The sequence below is a fragment of the Canis lupus genome, chromosome 3 (genome assembly GCF_011100685.1).
Source record: "Canis lupus familiaris isolate Mischka breed German Shepherd chromosome 3, alternate assembly UU_Cfam_GSD_1.0, whole genome shotgun sequence".
NCBI lineage: Eukaryota > Metazoa > Chordata > Mammalia > Carnivora > Canidae > Canis > Canis lupus.
This window is the reverse complement of record NC_049224.1, coordinates 91,734,997-91,751,377: the sequence shown is the minus strand read 5'-3', so window position 1 is coordinate 91,751,377 and position 16,381 is coordinate 91,734,997. Positions and strand designations below refer to the sequence as shown.

General features: G+C 44.4%; 1 protein-coding gene across 11 annotated transcripts in view; it reads right to left on the bottom strand.

Annotated features, from left to right (window-relative positions):
- The window catches only part of LCORL (ligand dependent nuclear receptor corepressor like), a 150,050-nt gene extending 134,490 nt beyond the window's left edge, over positions 1-15,560 (bottom strand). For 2 of the 11 annotated variants that reach the window (XM_038533597.1, XM_038533598.1), the window contains exon 1: positions 14,323-14,631. In XM_038533597.1, coding sequence (XP_038389525.1) covers positions 14,323-14,467 — 145 coding nt within the window. In that variant the 5' untranslated portion in view covers positions 14,468-14,631. Of the gene's footprint in view, positions 1-14,322; positions 14,632-15,480 lie in introns of those variants that run through there. The other 9 variants (XR_005357408.1, XM_038533600.1, XM_038533606.1 and 6 more) reach the window with 9 other exon arrangements.
- Positions 15,561-16,381: the final 821 nt, after the last annotated feature.

Here is a 16,381-nt window from a genome sequence, read left to right as displayed (position 1 = left end):
CTCACCAAGAACAAAGGGCTGAAGTAGTTTAAATCCAGAATAATTTTCCCTACCATTGAAACACAGGGTTCTGAAATGCAACAGAGAACAGCACTATTTTACTAAAGCTTTAGACACAACTATCTGATTAAGGGGGATCAGACTTGTTAATTTCTTCACCAGGATTGACTAAGAGAGTCATATAGACCGGGATGTGAATGCCACCCGCGGATTTCCTCCACGGAAAGTCTTGGGCAGCCTCTCTCAGACTCGGTTTTCTACCCTGTAAAATGAAGATAAAAATTGTACTATGTCTGTCACATGTGAAAATTAAATGTGATTAATACACATAGTGTATGAAACATGGGAAGCACTCAATTGATATTAGCTACCATGATTTCAAAGGGCAGTTCTTAGTGCTGAAAGACCTGTAAGACAATCTATACATTACTAACTACGTGGTTTTAAGAGCTGAGGGTGATTAATCCAAGAGAATGTAATATTTCAGTTCATAACACTGCTTTTAAATACTTTTACTTTGTAATAATTTTATGTATTTATTTATTTTGAATATTTATTTATATGAGAGAGAGAAACAGCATGAGCAGGGGGAAGCACAGAGGAATAAGCAGGGAACCTGACACAGGGCTGGATCCCAGGACCCTGAGATCATGATCTGAGCCAAAGTCAGATGTTTAACCAACTGAGCCACCCAGGGGCTCCTGTAACAATTTTGGATTTATAGACAATGTTTTAAGTACAGTAAAAACTTTTATTTTCCCTATTTGAGAGTAAATGACCTATATCATGTCCCATCACCCTTAAATTCTTTAACAGGTAATTCCTACAAAAGCATTCTCTTAGGATACAACCATTAAAATCAGTAAATTAAAAATAATATATTACGTATTATATTTCTAATCTATATATAATGAAAGCCATGAGTTCACACCCGTATTTCATTTCCAGTCCAACACTACAAAGAGCATTCTAGTTTTCTCCTACTCCATTCCTGTAACTCTCCTTTCAGACCATGAGAGGCCTGGCTCCCATTATCTTTAATATTTATTTTTTTGACCAGTCTCCCTCTATGTAACCAATCTCCCATTGTGGCTCTCTCCCCCTCCCTACAGAGACACTTCCCTCACCTTTCTCTGCCCCAATGCCTCCTCCATGTATATAATTTCCTCATTTTATTCAAGTCCCTATTCCTCATGCCTGGCACGCCTCCTACAAGAATATCTTCCTCCACCTGCTCAGGCGCAAACATCCTACCTATACTGAGATGACCCTCTATTGGGATGCCTTCCTCTCCCCACCCTAGGGCTCTGACGTCTTATACTGGGATGCCTCTGCGCATCAACTCCCTCCTCACTCAGCCTGACTCAATACATCCACACCAGACTACCTTCCTACACGGATGTCTTTCTTTCCCATCCCACCTCCAAGTAGATGCCCTCTTTATCCTCTTACCCTGTTAAAGCCTGGGCACCTCTTACTAGGAACAACCAACCTCCCTCACTAGGTCTACTATCCTTCACAGACCGCCTGCTCAGGCGCTGACAATTCGCACCAGTGTGCCCTTCTAGGCAGATTACTCCTCACCTCTTGAAAACCTATCAACCCACATGGAAACCCTCCTCACATATACCATCCAGTGTAGATATGTACCCTTGCTTGGTCCCACCTGATGGTTTTAGTACTGAACTGTTCAGAAAGGGGAAGACAGAGAGAATAAGGAAGAATTGATAACATTTTAAGGAAAGAGATACCAGTGAATAAACTGCCTAAGCACCCATAATCAGAGCTGATTAAAAGCATAATTTATCAAAGTATCTGCTTTTTCCACTTAAATAGTGCTCTATTCTTTCTAAATTTAAAAAGTTACTAGATGAAGAAGTTAGTGTTGTCCTTTTCTCACCAAACATGAATTTTGTTTAAGTATCTTACACAGGTCTATAGAAAAACTAGTTCATTAAAAAAGAGAAAGTTTGGGACGCCCGGGTGGCCCAGCGGTTTGGCGCCTGCCTTTGGCTCAGGGGGTGACCCCGGGATCAAGTCCTGCGTCGGGTTCCCCGCAGGGAGCCTGCTTCTGTCTCTGCCTCTCTCTCTCTCTGTGTCTCTCATGAGTAAATAAATAAAATCTTAAAAAAAAAAAAAGAAAGTTTAAGAAATATGGTTGTTTCAAACACAAGAATTAAATATTTTAAAAAATATCCAGAATATGTAAATTTGACTTGTTTTCAGTACAATAACAGTTGAACTGTTTCCAGTACACTTATCTCCAGGTGTAACTTGGCAAAAAAAGTAACCTGGATTGTCGGAGGAATAACACCTTTTCCTTGCCCCTTGTTTGTTTCTATGAGCAAGGATGCTTTGCAAGCACAATACGAGCCTCTCTTCACCCCTAGGGAAGTGAACTAACTGCCTGATCTGATTGGTGATTTTGTAAAGAAGAAATGAGTAGACAGGGCTCAGTTCTGCTTCTATTCCCCCTGGGAATGAGCTACTGGGAAAACATACCTGCAGAGACCTCCTGTTTTGCTCTGCTTCCCTAGTATGCCTAGGCCTGGGTGGATAAGTTGGCCTATGCCAGGCCATGTGACTCCCACCACCCTACTCTTCTAACCTGGCCTCAACAGCAGTAGAGGTGGTATTTTGGCTTCCATCTCTCTCCTTATTTTTTGAAGTTGTTCAAGGCCCAGGCAGAAAAGAAGGATGCCATTTCCGAGTACTTCAGCAATCCAACATCTTAATTAATATATTGAAGTGGAGATTGCTCATTTTCCCAGTTTGGACTTAAAAGGGCTGCTTCAATTTGAGTTTCTCAAAACTATTACAAACAAAAACCCTCAAACCTGAAACCAGCAGATGTTCAAAATGAACACAAGCCAATTTATCTGATCATGCTTATTACCCGTTTAAAAAAAAAAAAAAAACAACAAACTTCAAGACTTCAAGACTCAGTTTCTTCCTTATAGAGGCCATAATTTATACTTCCCATCCTACTCCCTACTCCCACCCTATATTCCAATTGACACAAGAGTGCTGAATATTTTCAGAATATATCATTATTTAGGCTTCTATGCTTTTGCTTACATGATCCCTCTGCCTCTTCCCTCCACCCTACTCTCCCACTGGATCATTTAACTTAGGAATAAGTGAACTATGGTCTGTAGGCCACATCTGGCTATTTTTGTAAATAATTTTTTATTGGAATACAGCCATGCTCATTCATCTATATATTGTTTTTGCACTGTAACAGTAAAGTTAAGTAGCTGCAACAGAGACCATATAATCCACAAAGCCTAGGATATTTATTACCCAGCCCTTTACAAAAAAGCTTCTGTACAGCACAAGGAAACTCATCAACAAAACAAAAATGCAACCTACTGAATGCGAGAAGGTATTTTCAAATGATTTATCTGATAAGAGGTTAATATCCAAAATATATAAAGAACATATATAACTCAACACCAAATAAAATCCAATTAAAAATAGGCAGATTACCTGAATAAAGATTTTTCCAAAGTAGATCTACAGATGGCCAACAGACACATGAAAAGATGTTCAACATCATTAATCATCAAGGGAATGCAAATCAAACCACAATGAGATATTACTTCACAACAGTCAGAATGGCTAGTATCAAAAAGACAAGAAATAAGTATTGGAGAGGATGTAAAGTAAAAGGAATGCTTGTGCACGACTGGTGGGAACGTAAAGTAGTACAGCCACTGTGGAAAACAGTATGGAGGTTTCTCAAAAAACCAAAAACAGAAACATCATATGATCCAGTAATTCCACTACTGGGTATTTAGCCAAAGGAAACAAAAAAACTAATTCAAAAAGTTATATGCACCCCTATGTTTACCGCAGCATTATTTACAACACCCAGCCCAAGGATCCATTTATAGATGAATGAATAAAGATGTGAGATACACACACACACACAAGTATTACTCAGCCATAAAACAAAAATGAGATCTTGCCATTTGCAACAACACCGATAGGCATAGCGGGTATTACGCTATGTGAAATAAGTCAAGCAAAGAAAGACCAGTACCACATTATTTCACTTATGTGAGGAATGCAAAAAACAAAACAAATAAATAAAATAACAAAAACCTTCAAACTCTTAAATACAGAGAACAAATTGGTTATTGCCAGAGAAGAGGTGGTGTAAGGATGGGCAAGACAGGTAAAGGGGATTCAGAAGTATAAACTTCCAATTACAAAATGAATAAAATGGGGGCGGGGGGGAGGGAGGGAGGTTTGCACCTGGATGGCTCAGTTGGTTAAGTGTCTGCCTTTGACTCGGCTCTGGTCAGGATCCCAGGGTCCTGGGATTAAGCCCCACGAAGGGTTCTCTCCTCAGTGAGGGGCTTGCTTCTCCCTCTCCTTCCCGCTCCCCCTGCTTGTGTGCGTGCAGCTCTCTTTCTCTGTCAAATAAATAAATAAAATCTTCTAAAAAAATTAAAAAATAAGTCAGGGGATGAAAAGTACAGCATAAGGAATAATAATAATAAAAAAAAGCTTGCCAACTCCTGTTTTCAGTCAATCTTTTGAAGCCTCATCATTTCAGGTCCTTCAAATCAAAATTAATTGCTCCCTCTTCTGTCTTTCCATTATACCAACTCTAATACTCAACATCCCTGATAACTGTGAGTACTTTAAAAAAAGCAAAGTCTAAGCCCTATTCCTAGTGTATACAATAAGCTTTTCACCTACCTACAGTCCCCACCTCTCCCAACAATTTTCATTCTTAGGGGAAGTATTTTGAAAGAAGCTTCTGCCCTGTTCTCTACCCCTTATTCAGTTCTCCCAAGGGAAAGTGGAATGACTAATACTGGCAACATCCTGATAGCTGCTCCTAGTGGGATGAATTAATGTTTTAAAGGTCATTTTTCATGCATGGCCAAGCCTCCTCTCCCTCTGCCTAAATGGTCATACCTACCAATAAGCAAATCGCATGGTAAACTTAGAAGAGGTCTGCAGTGCCAGCTGCTCTATCTTTGACAGGTTGCTAAACTCAATTCAGGGGCACAGGGAGTAAAGAAGTCTGATTTGGTCTCAATTCCATGCCAAGTTCTCCCATGCAACCTTACCATTTTAAAAGGTAATATTTTAATCTCTGATTCTGAAGTCTACTTCCAATTCAGAACCCAGTAAGGAAAAAACAGAATTATACCCCATCAACTAGCACACAGTAGGACTCACGATATTTCATGATTAACTGACAACAGTAAAATAACTGGAAAAAAAAAAGCATTCCTTTAAATTGTGTAACACACTAATTCTGCACATATCTTAGTGAGGAACTTAATTAGGAAAATATTTTTTAAAGAAAAAGGGATGCTTTTAGAGTACACAGTGAGTGGAAACCAAGCCCTTTCTATGTATCTGCCTCAATATCTTGTTGTATTCAACAATTAATTAACAAAGTATGTTTAAATATGATTAAATATGATTTAAATAACAAAGTATGATTAAATAACATACAAAGTAATCATTAATTTCCCTGTCTTAATGGTATCTCCCACCTAAGTAACAAACATCCCTAGACCCCAGGTTCTTCCAATTGCTATTCCATTTATCCGTTTTTCCTCAAAATGTAGCTTCTCAAATGAGTAGTCTACTAAAAGACTAAAAGTCTACTAAATGTTACCTTCTCTTATTTACATCTTATTTTCTAGCCTATGTTAATACAACCTGCCCTACCACACTGCTGAAATTTACCAGTTAATGTCACCTAGAACCCCCATGTTGCCAAAAAACAATGTATACTTTCCTGTTTGAAGGTATTTAACATCTCAACAATGTAACAATCCTTTCTTCTTGTAACACTCCTCTCCCTCCATTAAGTAGTACTACTGTCTCCTGGTTTTCCTACTTAGAGCCAATTGCCTTACTTTTCAATGTAAAAGTTCAGAGGCTGTATTTGGGAGCTCCCCTTCATCTGTCCAAAGACTGTTAAGATTTCTTAAGGCATGGTATAGAGTACTCTCTACTCTTCTCTACTTTGATTATCCCCTACCCCTAGGTGATCTCATCTATTTCCATGGATTTAAATATCATCTTTATGCTGATAACACCTTAACTTATATCTTTAGCCTACAAACTACTACTACATAAATAATACAGAACCTTTCCCCCAAACAAAAAACAGTGAACATATGAGGACAGAAATTATCCTAGCTTACAGATAAATAATTTGTGCCAAAGGCTATAATGATTAAAGCTAAGAAAGAAATACTATTCTCTCAATTCTTAATCCTTTCTACTATTTGTTAAAACAGTCCATTGTCCCGAAATGGTCGACTACTTAAATACGAAGACTACTGGACAAGTTACTTCCTACATGCACACACCACACATGTCCATCAGAAAAGAACCGGCCAATCTGAATTAATTAAAAAAGGTCTCAAACTTGTTACTCAATAAATACTTTAGAAAATATTCTAGGTTGCAACTGACTTTTAAAAGTGACTGAGGATGCAGGGTAGAAGATATAACTAAAAAGACAGTCAAGGATTCGGGGCAATGTGTACAAAAGAGAAGCAAAAGCAGATGAAAATGTATGGGCTGTAAAGAAGTGGCTAGACAAATGAATGGGGGAAGAAGCAGTCTGGTAAACCATGATCAACTAATTGAGTAAGATTATGAGTTTTTACTTGATGAAGAAAGACAAATGGGAGATACTACTGCTTTGTAAACTACAAAACCAAAGCAGGTATTTCAAATAATGATTTATTATAGATTATAAACTAGACTGAAACACAATAAACAGCAATGCAGATAGTGACATAAACCAAAATATTATCTGAATCTGCTCAACATGTTTACTTTACTATAAAAACCGAATCCACGAGACAGTGTAAAGAAGGTAATAATAGCTTGGCAACAAATAAAGAAAAAAGAAAAACGAGAAGTGAATGAAGTAAACAGGATAGGTTTGCTGTCAACCATGAGAAAACTGCATAAAATGAGATGAGATACAGAATAGTGATTCTTCATGAAGTTTTACATTATCTTACTTTTTGTGGTGAATAAAAACTATTGAAAGAATTGCTTAATGATAGAGTCAGCATAGACTCTAATAAAGTTAAACGGGTCCCTCAAATTTAGAATTTATGAATTTGGTGCTCTAACCAACTGTTATCTATCACCCATGAAAGCTGGCCATATTCATACACCAAAAAGAAGGAATACTACCGAAAAAGAAAAAGATAGTAAATCCACATACAAAAAATGTAGATTATACTTGAAAGACTGAATTTATTAATAAGGAAGAAAAAATTGCATATCCAAAAATCTACCTGCCTTTGTTGCTCCTCCCAAGAGGTAGAATTAGAGACCAGGATTGAAAGTCTGACAAGTCAGGGGAATATGGAGGATACACAGTAACAACGTTGTATTAAGGTGCACAGCCAAGCTGAGAGGGGTGCACACATACAGCCAGCTGAGGGAAACAGCATGGGCATGAAGGGACAGCATGATGCAGGAAGGACGTTAGGATATACACAGACCAGCAGGAAGGACGTTATGATATACACAGACCAGCTTGTAGCCTATATCTAACATCTACAAAAATACAAAATTCACACATTGCTTGGTTCTAAGGATGGCAGGATTTTACTCTTCCAATTATAAAATAATCCAGGAGTACAAAGAATTTCAAATTTTACAAGTAAAATCCATTGATATGCCTATTATAAACACAAATTCGGATACATGTCTTAACCACTCAACTATACATTATCATAGAGTACATCTGCCTGGTGTATGTTATTAGTGCCATAATTTACACCTTTTTAAATGGGTAAAAAAAATTGCTAGTTTGAAAAAATAGTTGTACAGCCTAGTGCCAAGGTTTCTGGATGGCTGATCCGTCCATACCAGTCCTCATCAAATTCAGATTTTTAATTAAATCTACTCTTCTGGAATTTATTTGACAATAATGACAAGATGAAGCAGAAGTTAGTGCAAAGACAAGAGTAGAGGGCAAGAAGCAGCCAGAAAGAAATGTCAAGTTGATTATCTAGAATTTTATTTATCTGGACTGTCCTATCTTTAAGACTCATAGTTCTATGAACTGGCCTATAACTTCTTCATAGGTTAAAAATAGAAGAAGAAACTATCCTCTGACACTGATACTGCTATTATAAATGGCGCAGGTAGTTTGAAAGAAAGTCTACTCTACAAGCAGTTGCTGAGTGCAAAGCTCTAAGGCAGTGATGTGTTTAACAGAAAGAGTCAAATAGAGTGTAGACAAAAGGTAGTTTCAAGATGATCTAGCACGATATAGATTTTTAAAATGAATTTAAACTAATTTCTTATATTCAGGTACTCTAAAGCCAAAAAATTGCTAAGAATGTAGGAAGCATCATTTCTTTTGATCTCCCCATATATGAAAAGACAGGATTATGCTAAGTGATATACTGTGATTCTAAAACCCTGACTCTGGAATATAGATCATGCAAGCCCTCACTATCTTTTCCTCTAATATGCCTCATGATCCTTTTACTGCTTATCAGCATTCCCACCAGAAAGAATCTATTGGCAAAAGCGTAAAGCTCAAAGCTGCTAAAAACCTGTGTAAATCACTAATAACAATACTTTATATTTATGGAATGCTTTCTATATGGCAGACACATATTAACATATATCAACATAATTAATTCTCAGAACCACTTCATTATCTCCAATTTACAGATAAGAAACTGAAGTATAGAAAGGTTAAGTAACTTGTGCACATTGGTAAGTGGTAACCCTAGGCTTCAAACACAGGTAATCTAGCTTCAGAGCCTATTTATTTGCTGTATTTTCTCTGAATAAAAGATCTGGAGAAAGATAAACTAAGCTGTGGATCTGGTTATTATCAACACATTTGAAATAAGGGGTGCCATGGTGTCAAGAGTTGTCCAGAGCTACTATACTACAGAACTGTGTTGTCCAAGAAGGTAGCTACTTGGACACGTGGGCTAATATTAATAAATATTAATAAATGAATAAATATATATATAAATATAAATATATAAATATTTCAGGTATTTACCTGAAATGTGTCTAGTTTAAATTAAGGTGTGCCAGATGTATAAAATACCTAACTTCAAAAATTTAGTATTAAGAATGTAAACTAAAAAAAAAAAAAAAAAAAAAAAATAGAATGTAAACTAACTCTAATAATTTTTGTATGAATTCTTAAAATATTTTGAACATATTGGCCTAAAAAAAGTGCCTTTCCAATGTGGAGATTAAAAAACTTTAAATATTTGGCTACCATTATATTTCTACTGGACAACACTGGTATGTAGGAAGGAAATTGGAGTTTACAGAATGATTCTAATCAAATCTTTCCATTTTGTTGTGTTGTTGCCCCCTTAGACATATCAGTTACACTAAGTATTAGCTTCTGTATCAGAAAAATGTTTTTTTGTTTTTGTTTTTTTTAAAGGTTCATTTATTCATGAAAGACACAGAGAGGAGAGAGACAGACATTCAGGCAGGCAGAGGGAGAAGCAGACTCCATGCAGGGAGCCCGACGCGGGACTCGATCCCGGGTCTCCAGGATCAGGCCTTGGGCTGAAGGCAGGCGCCAAACCGCTGAGCCACCCGGGCTGCCCAGAAAAATGGGGTTTAAAAACAGTCCTAAAAAAACAAAACAAAACAAAAAAACAGTCCTAAAACCTAGTGTTCAGATTTTGGTATCTAAACCTATCCTCCACTAAAAAGAATGGAGGGCTCCTTGGAGAAATGTCTTACATGGGGGCTGGGATAGGGTAAACACAAGATGAACCTGGAATATCTTGGCAGGAAGTGTGTGCTCAAAAAGTCATTTGAGAGATGAGGGTGAAAGGGGTTGTGGAGAGGTGGACTTGTCAAAAAACACTGGAAGCAGCTTCATGAGGCTCCCAGAGACCAAACCTGAGGCAATCTGGGAATCAAAGTAATGACAGTAATGGATTGAACCATTAAATAAAAATAGAACCCACGAGTTCATACTGATAAAAGTAACTGGATAAATAAACAGTGGAGGAGATGGGAAAGACTGCTTTATGACGGAATACCAAGTACTAATTACAGAAGGAACGATGAAGTTAGAGAATCACAAGTGGATGTTAAAACTTGTGGGTGAAATATTGGTGAGACTATGTAAATATTCTGTTCCTCAAAATATTTTCCCACAAATTACACATTAATTACAAAAGGATAAATAATAACTTCCAGGGAGAAATACAGAGAATACCACCGTAGCCAAATTTTCAAAGCTAACATCACCAACATTGGGACAAACCAACATCACGAACCTCAAGATATAATGTACTGATAAAGAACCTCTCTTTAGAGGTGTTCCTGCCAAATATGTGTAACCAATCTAGTCACGAGAAAACTCAAATTAGGGACATTCTACAAAATAACCATCCTGTACTTTTAAAAATGTCAAGGCCAAGAAATACAAGAAAGGCTGAGGAAGTGTTCCAGATTAAGAGAGACTACGGAGATAGTACTACTGAATGCAATACATGATCCAGGACTGGATAATACATTATCCAGCTTGGAGATAAAAGAGATTAAAAATTGAGCATAGATTATGAAATAGATAACTGTATTATGTCATTTTTAAGTCTCCTGGTTTTAATAATTACACTGTAGTTAGGCAAGATAATGTCCTTGGTTTTAGGAAATATACACTGAAGAATTTAAGGGCAGAGAGGTATGATGTCACCAAATTATGCTCATACAGTTCAGAAGAAAAAATAGACATAAGACAAGAATGATAAATGCAGCAAAATATAATACAATTGGTGAATATGGTTAAGTGTATGCAGGAATTCCTTGTACTATTCTTCCAACTTTTCATGTAAATTTGAAATTTCATCAAAATTAAAAGTTAGCAAAAAGTAGAAAAACAAAAAACGTGGCCTATCTCCCAGACTGAATACCCTAATAGACTATACAATACGTGGTAACATTTAAAAATATGCTAATGCATTACTTTTATGCCTGACTTTACTTTGTTTTAAATTTAATGTATTGTCAGATACTAACTGTATTATAAATTCCATAAGACCCAAGACTGTTATCACTCAATGTCATATTGAGTACCAGGATACTATTTACTATACCCAATAAGCACTCAAACATTTGTTAGCTGAGTATACTCAACATTATAGCATTGCATAGGACGATTATAGAAAAACAATTAAATTATAAAAAGCACATTATAAATAGAGCTATTAACTAGGACATAGAGTCTGTAGAACTTTTCAATTAAATTGTAAAAAAGAAAAACGAGGAATCAGAGTAGTCACAAATCTAACCTAAAGACATGAGTTCCACAAATAGAGGAAAGCAGACATAACCTTCCATATTGAGTTAAACATCTTAGCTCACTACCAGCAGTCATGACAACCAAAATGAACTTTTTCCCCTTTGAAATTAGAATTTATATAGGAGTCATTAAAAAAAAAATCAGATTACTTTAAAAACTTAGGCTAAGGGGATCCCTGGGTGGCTCAGCGGTTTAGCGCCTGCCTTTGGCCCAGGGCGTGATCCTGGAGTCCCCGGATCGAGTCCCATGTCGGGCTCCCGGCATGGAAGCCTGCTTCTCCCTCTGCCTGTCTCTGCCTCTCTATCATGAATAAATAAATAAAATCTTAAAAAAAAAAAAAAAAACTTAGATTAAGAACTGAGACTTAAAATTTCACTACTGGCTCAATACTAATTTGCTGTATAAGCCTAGGGACCACTGCTTACAATTTCAGTCTCATATAAAAATAAGACTTTTGGAAGATTTTCTTTTCCAAAGGTAGAAAGTATAATTCATAAAAATGATTTCAAGCAATAAGAGCACTAAATATATTAAATATAGAAATATACACATATAAATATTCACACACACCCAAAAGGAAAGAGAATATGGCTTTTTTGTAAATATGCTTACCAACTTAATTATTAAATATAACCACGCCTATAGCAAAAGATAATTTAAAATAGTCACACAAAATACATTTAATCCTAACTCACACTATAAGGTCTTCACATATACGATACTGAAAAAACCCAATCAACAAGTGTATATCCCGTTTAAAAGAGTTTTATTGTTTATTTAAAAACAACAGTGACAAAAACAAAGTATGAGATGGGTTTTACTAGGTCTCCTGACTGGCACTATGGGAAATAATTCTCAAATATAGTTAGAGACCAGGAAAACATTTCCTTTCAAATACAGTACAGTTCTGCATTACATTAAAAATATAATATAGAGCTTGCATGTTAGACACAGCACGTAGCTCAGTTTTCAAGGTCTTTCAATCCGACTTGTATGTCTGAATAGACAGGGCAGAAAGATATTCGAAATCCCTTTTTCCATCAAATCCAACGTCCTGTTTAAAATTTGCCTATTTTTCAAAACTACTTTTTTTTTTTTTTTTGATATAGAGCCATGCTTAATGTGTCTAAACAAGGAGATAAGGGAAAAATCCCGAAGTATTCCCAAACAGAAGCCCTGAGGAAGACGGTGCTCGTCCCCGCCTCGGTTAGACCCGCAGGGCCACGTCCTGAGCCCGGGTCCCCATGCGGTCATCCCGCCGGATCTCGGGGAGCGAGCGCCACGATTTCTAAACAGGTTGTCAGCCGTAGGGGTCTTGAAGCAATCCTAAAAATGGGTCCGTTTTGTATTCAGGAAGCACTGGCAACACTTAGCATTTTTATAAAAGAATACCGTGAGGATTTAAAATCTTTTCTTTCTTTTTTTTTTTTACTTTCCCTAAGGAACTACAACCGCTTAGAGATACTTGACTACACCTATTTCCCAGAATATTTCCTTAAATGAGACCAAACTGTGTCTTATAAGGGCTGCACAGTTCGTTGGGTAAAGTGAACCCCACGGCCCCCGCGGGGCGCCCTTCCTTCCCGTGCGAATCCCCGCAGCCCTGCACCCGCCGAGCTCCCAGCGCGGGGCCCCAGGCCGGCGCCGGACCAGTGGATCCCAGCGCGGTCCCCCTGCCCCGGGGGGCGAGGCAGATCCTCGGGCGCTGAGCTGGTCCAGTGGATCCCAGGATCCCAGCACGGTCCTCCCTGCGCCGGAGGGGGGGGGGGGGGGGAGGAAGATACTCAGGCGCGGAGCTGGACCGAGCGGGACCAGTGGATCCCAGCGCGATCCCCCGAGCGGGACCAGTGGATCCCAGGATCCCAGCGCGATCCCCCGAGCGGGACCAGTCGATCCCAGAGCGATCCCCCTGCACCGAGGGGCGAGGCAGATCCTCGGGCGCTGAGCGGGGCCAGTGGATCCCAGGATCCCAGCACGGCCCCCCCTGCGCCGGGGGACGAGGCAGATCTCCGGGCAGAGCACACAAGTCCGGGGGGCCGGGCGGCGCGCGAGCCGAGGGCAGCGGGCGCAGGGGCCCGAGCGCGGGGTGCTGCCCACCTGCAGGCGCCCGGGTCTCGGCCCCCGCCCCCCGGGCCCGCACGCCGACCCGCCGGGCCGCAGCTCCTCGCACTCGGCTCACCCCGACCGACGGGCGGCCTCCGCAGCGGGGGACCCCAGCGCCGCGTGCCCCCGGGGCGGCCCCGAGCCCCGAAGTTTCTGGCCGGGGGACCCGGGCCGCTCCGAGGGAGGCGGGCGCAGGGGGGCGGCGGCGGCGGGGACGGGGACGGGGACGGGGACGGCCCATCGCCCGCAGCAGCCCAGGGCCGGTCGCCCCGGCGTCCGCGAGCGCAGAGGGAGGGGGCGCGGCGGGGGGGCGCGGCGGGGGGGCGCGGGCGCCGTCGCCATGGCGACGCCCCCCGTCCGTCCGGACTTCCAAACTGGGAGGCAGAACTTCAAATCCCAACCGTCAGCGCCCGAGCGGCTCCGTCTTAAAGGGGCACACACCGCGCCGCGCCGCCCCCGCCCCCGCCCCTCGGGCGACGCCCCCGCCGGCCCGCCCGCGCCCCCCGCCCCGCGCCCCGCGAGCGCCCCGGAGGCCCCCGGTGCCGGCCCCGGGGACGGGGACGGGGACGGGGACGGGGACGCGGCCGCGGCGGGGCGGGGGGCGTGAGCGCCCGGCGGGGGCGCGGACCGGCCGGCCTGCCTCCCGCCCGCCCCGGGCCGCCCGCCGCCGACAGCGCGCGCCGCGGAGTTCCGGCCAACAGCTCCGGGCCGCCGGCGGCCGAGCTCCCGGGGCCGCAGACAAAAGGCGAGCGCCGGGGCCGCCGCCGCCGCGCTCCCGCCGCGCTCCCGGACGGCCCCGAGCGGGACCCCGGCGAGCCCGAGCCGCGGGCCGGGGCCGGGGCCGGGGCCGGGGCCGGGGCCGCGGCGGGCAGGGCGGGGGCGCGGGCGGGCCGCGGGTGTCTTACCTACACAGTGCATGAGGCGGTGGCGCCACGAGTCGAGCTCCCGCCGGAAGCCTCTCCTCTCCGCCGCGCACCGCGGGCTCCGGCACTGAGCGGCGGCGGCGGCAGCAGCGGCGGCAGCGGCCATTCTCTCTCTCCCCTTGTCCATCTGCGTCCCGCGTCACGCGCCCTCATTTACATACGAGCGGCGCAGGCACGAGGCAGGGGCGCGAGCCCTCGGCGCGAGCCCCGGAGCGCGCGCCCCCCGCGGGGGGGTTGATTGACACGTGTCACTAGCCTCCCTCGGCCCTGCCCGCCCCCTCCCTGCGCTCCCGGCGGGGCGGGCGCGAGGCGGCGCGGGGGGAGGGAGCAACCTGCCGCTTCCGCCGGCCCCGCCCCCGCCCCCGCCCGCGCCCCGCCCCGCCCCGCCCCCGCCCGCGGGCTGTGCTCCGGCTCGCCATCCTGCTCCCGCCGCCGCCGCCGCCGCCGCCGCCGCCGACGCCGCCGCCCGCGAAAATCCTGAGCGCGGAGCCCGGCCAGGGACCCGCGCGCCGATGGAGCGCACGAGCAACGCCTCCCCCGCCGACTCGGCGACGCGACTCGGGGCCGCCCGGGGACTTCACTTCCCAGGCTCCCTTGCGCCGCGGTCCCGGAGCGGAGCCGGCCGCCGCGCCGCGGTGCATGCCGGTCCTTGTAGTCCCGCGCGGGGAGGGGGCGGGCACTCCCTGGCTCTCACGGGGGGCTCGCCGCGGCGCGGCGCGCGGGCTCGCGGGGCAGCCGCCTTCGCGCCCCGGGGCTCCCCGTGGGAGGGCGCCCCCCCCCCCCCCCCCCCCCCCCGCCGAGGGCTCGGGCTCGGGCTCGGGCTGCGCTGCGCGCTCCCAGCGCCGGGAACTTCGGGGGCGGGGGGGTCCCCGGGGGCCCCGCCGCGCGGGGAAGCTCGAGCCGGTCCTGGGGCCGCCTCACAGGTGCCCCCGCGGCTTCAGCGGCCCGGCCGCAGGGCTCTCGGGAACAGCATTTGCGAGCACCGCGGGAAAAGGTGGGGGGCCCTCCATGCAAAATTGCCTGCGACGGGATTGGGCGTGTCCGGGTGAACCCCCCACCCCCAGACCGCAGACTGCGCCCCGCAAGATGCAGACGCCTGCAGGGCGCGCCCCGTTAGCGCGTGGGCCCGCAGTTACAAACCTGGGATCAGCCTCACGCTCTGCTGCAGAGACTGCTCCTCCTCGACAGAGAAGGAAAACTTTTGCACTTTCTTTTTTTCTTTTGCTTCCCTCCCTCCCCCCTTTTTGGGGAAACTTTTGATTGGACGTAAACTCCTATGGCATTTCTTGCTCTTGCAACAGCGCGGTTGTGCAGGGCTTTCCGGCCCTGCGCAGGGGTGCACCCAAAGCTAAGACACCCAAGGTCTGCTGAGAGGTGCCGTGCATGCCTGGGAATCCATGCACATGTTTTTGGGGAAATAGGCTTTATTCTTCTTGGAAACTCGTATGCGTTCAGCTCTACCCTTCCTGGTTTGTGGCTTGTCCCTTTGGCCTGCTCGCTTGTTTACTTGCTTTTTTTTTTTTTTTCCTACCAGAAAGCACTTCCTTGCTCATCACTACCTCGCAATAGTGAAGATACATTTTCACAAAGAAAGAAGGATGACATTTGAATTTCACGGTCACCTCTTCCAGAATGGTCACAAATGGAGAAGCAAGTGAAATCGCTAGCGAAGGTGCTTTCTGGAATCGTGAGTGGATGGTTTCCCGAGACAGGTTCCACTCATAGTTGCCAGGGTGACCAGCCTTTGGAGTTCCCCTGATGACTTTTACCGCGGCCTACGTTAGTTAGGATGGGCTGGGTTATAGCGCAGTAACAAAAAAAAAATCTAAAAATTGTAGGGGCTTAAAAGAACAACAACAACAACAACAAAAAGGTATTTCCTGCTTCCCTTCCTGGACATGGGGAGCTGTGGGGGAGTGGCAGGGGAGTTTCACTACAGATGGTTCTCACCAAGCAACCAGAAGGCTCCAGTCTCTAGAACTTCCCCACTTGAGTGATGTGCAAAGGACCCGTGGATGGCAAACTGGTTCTTCCTGAAAGT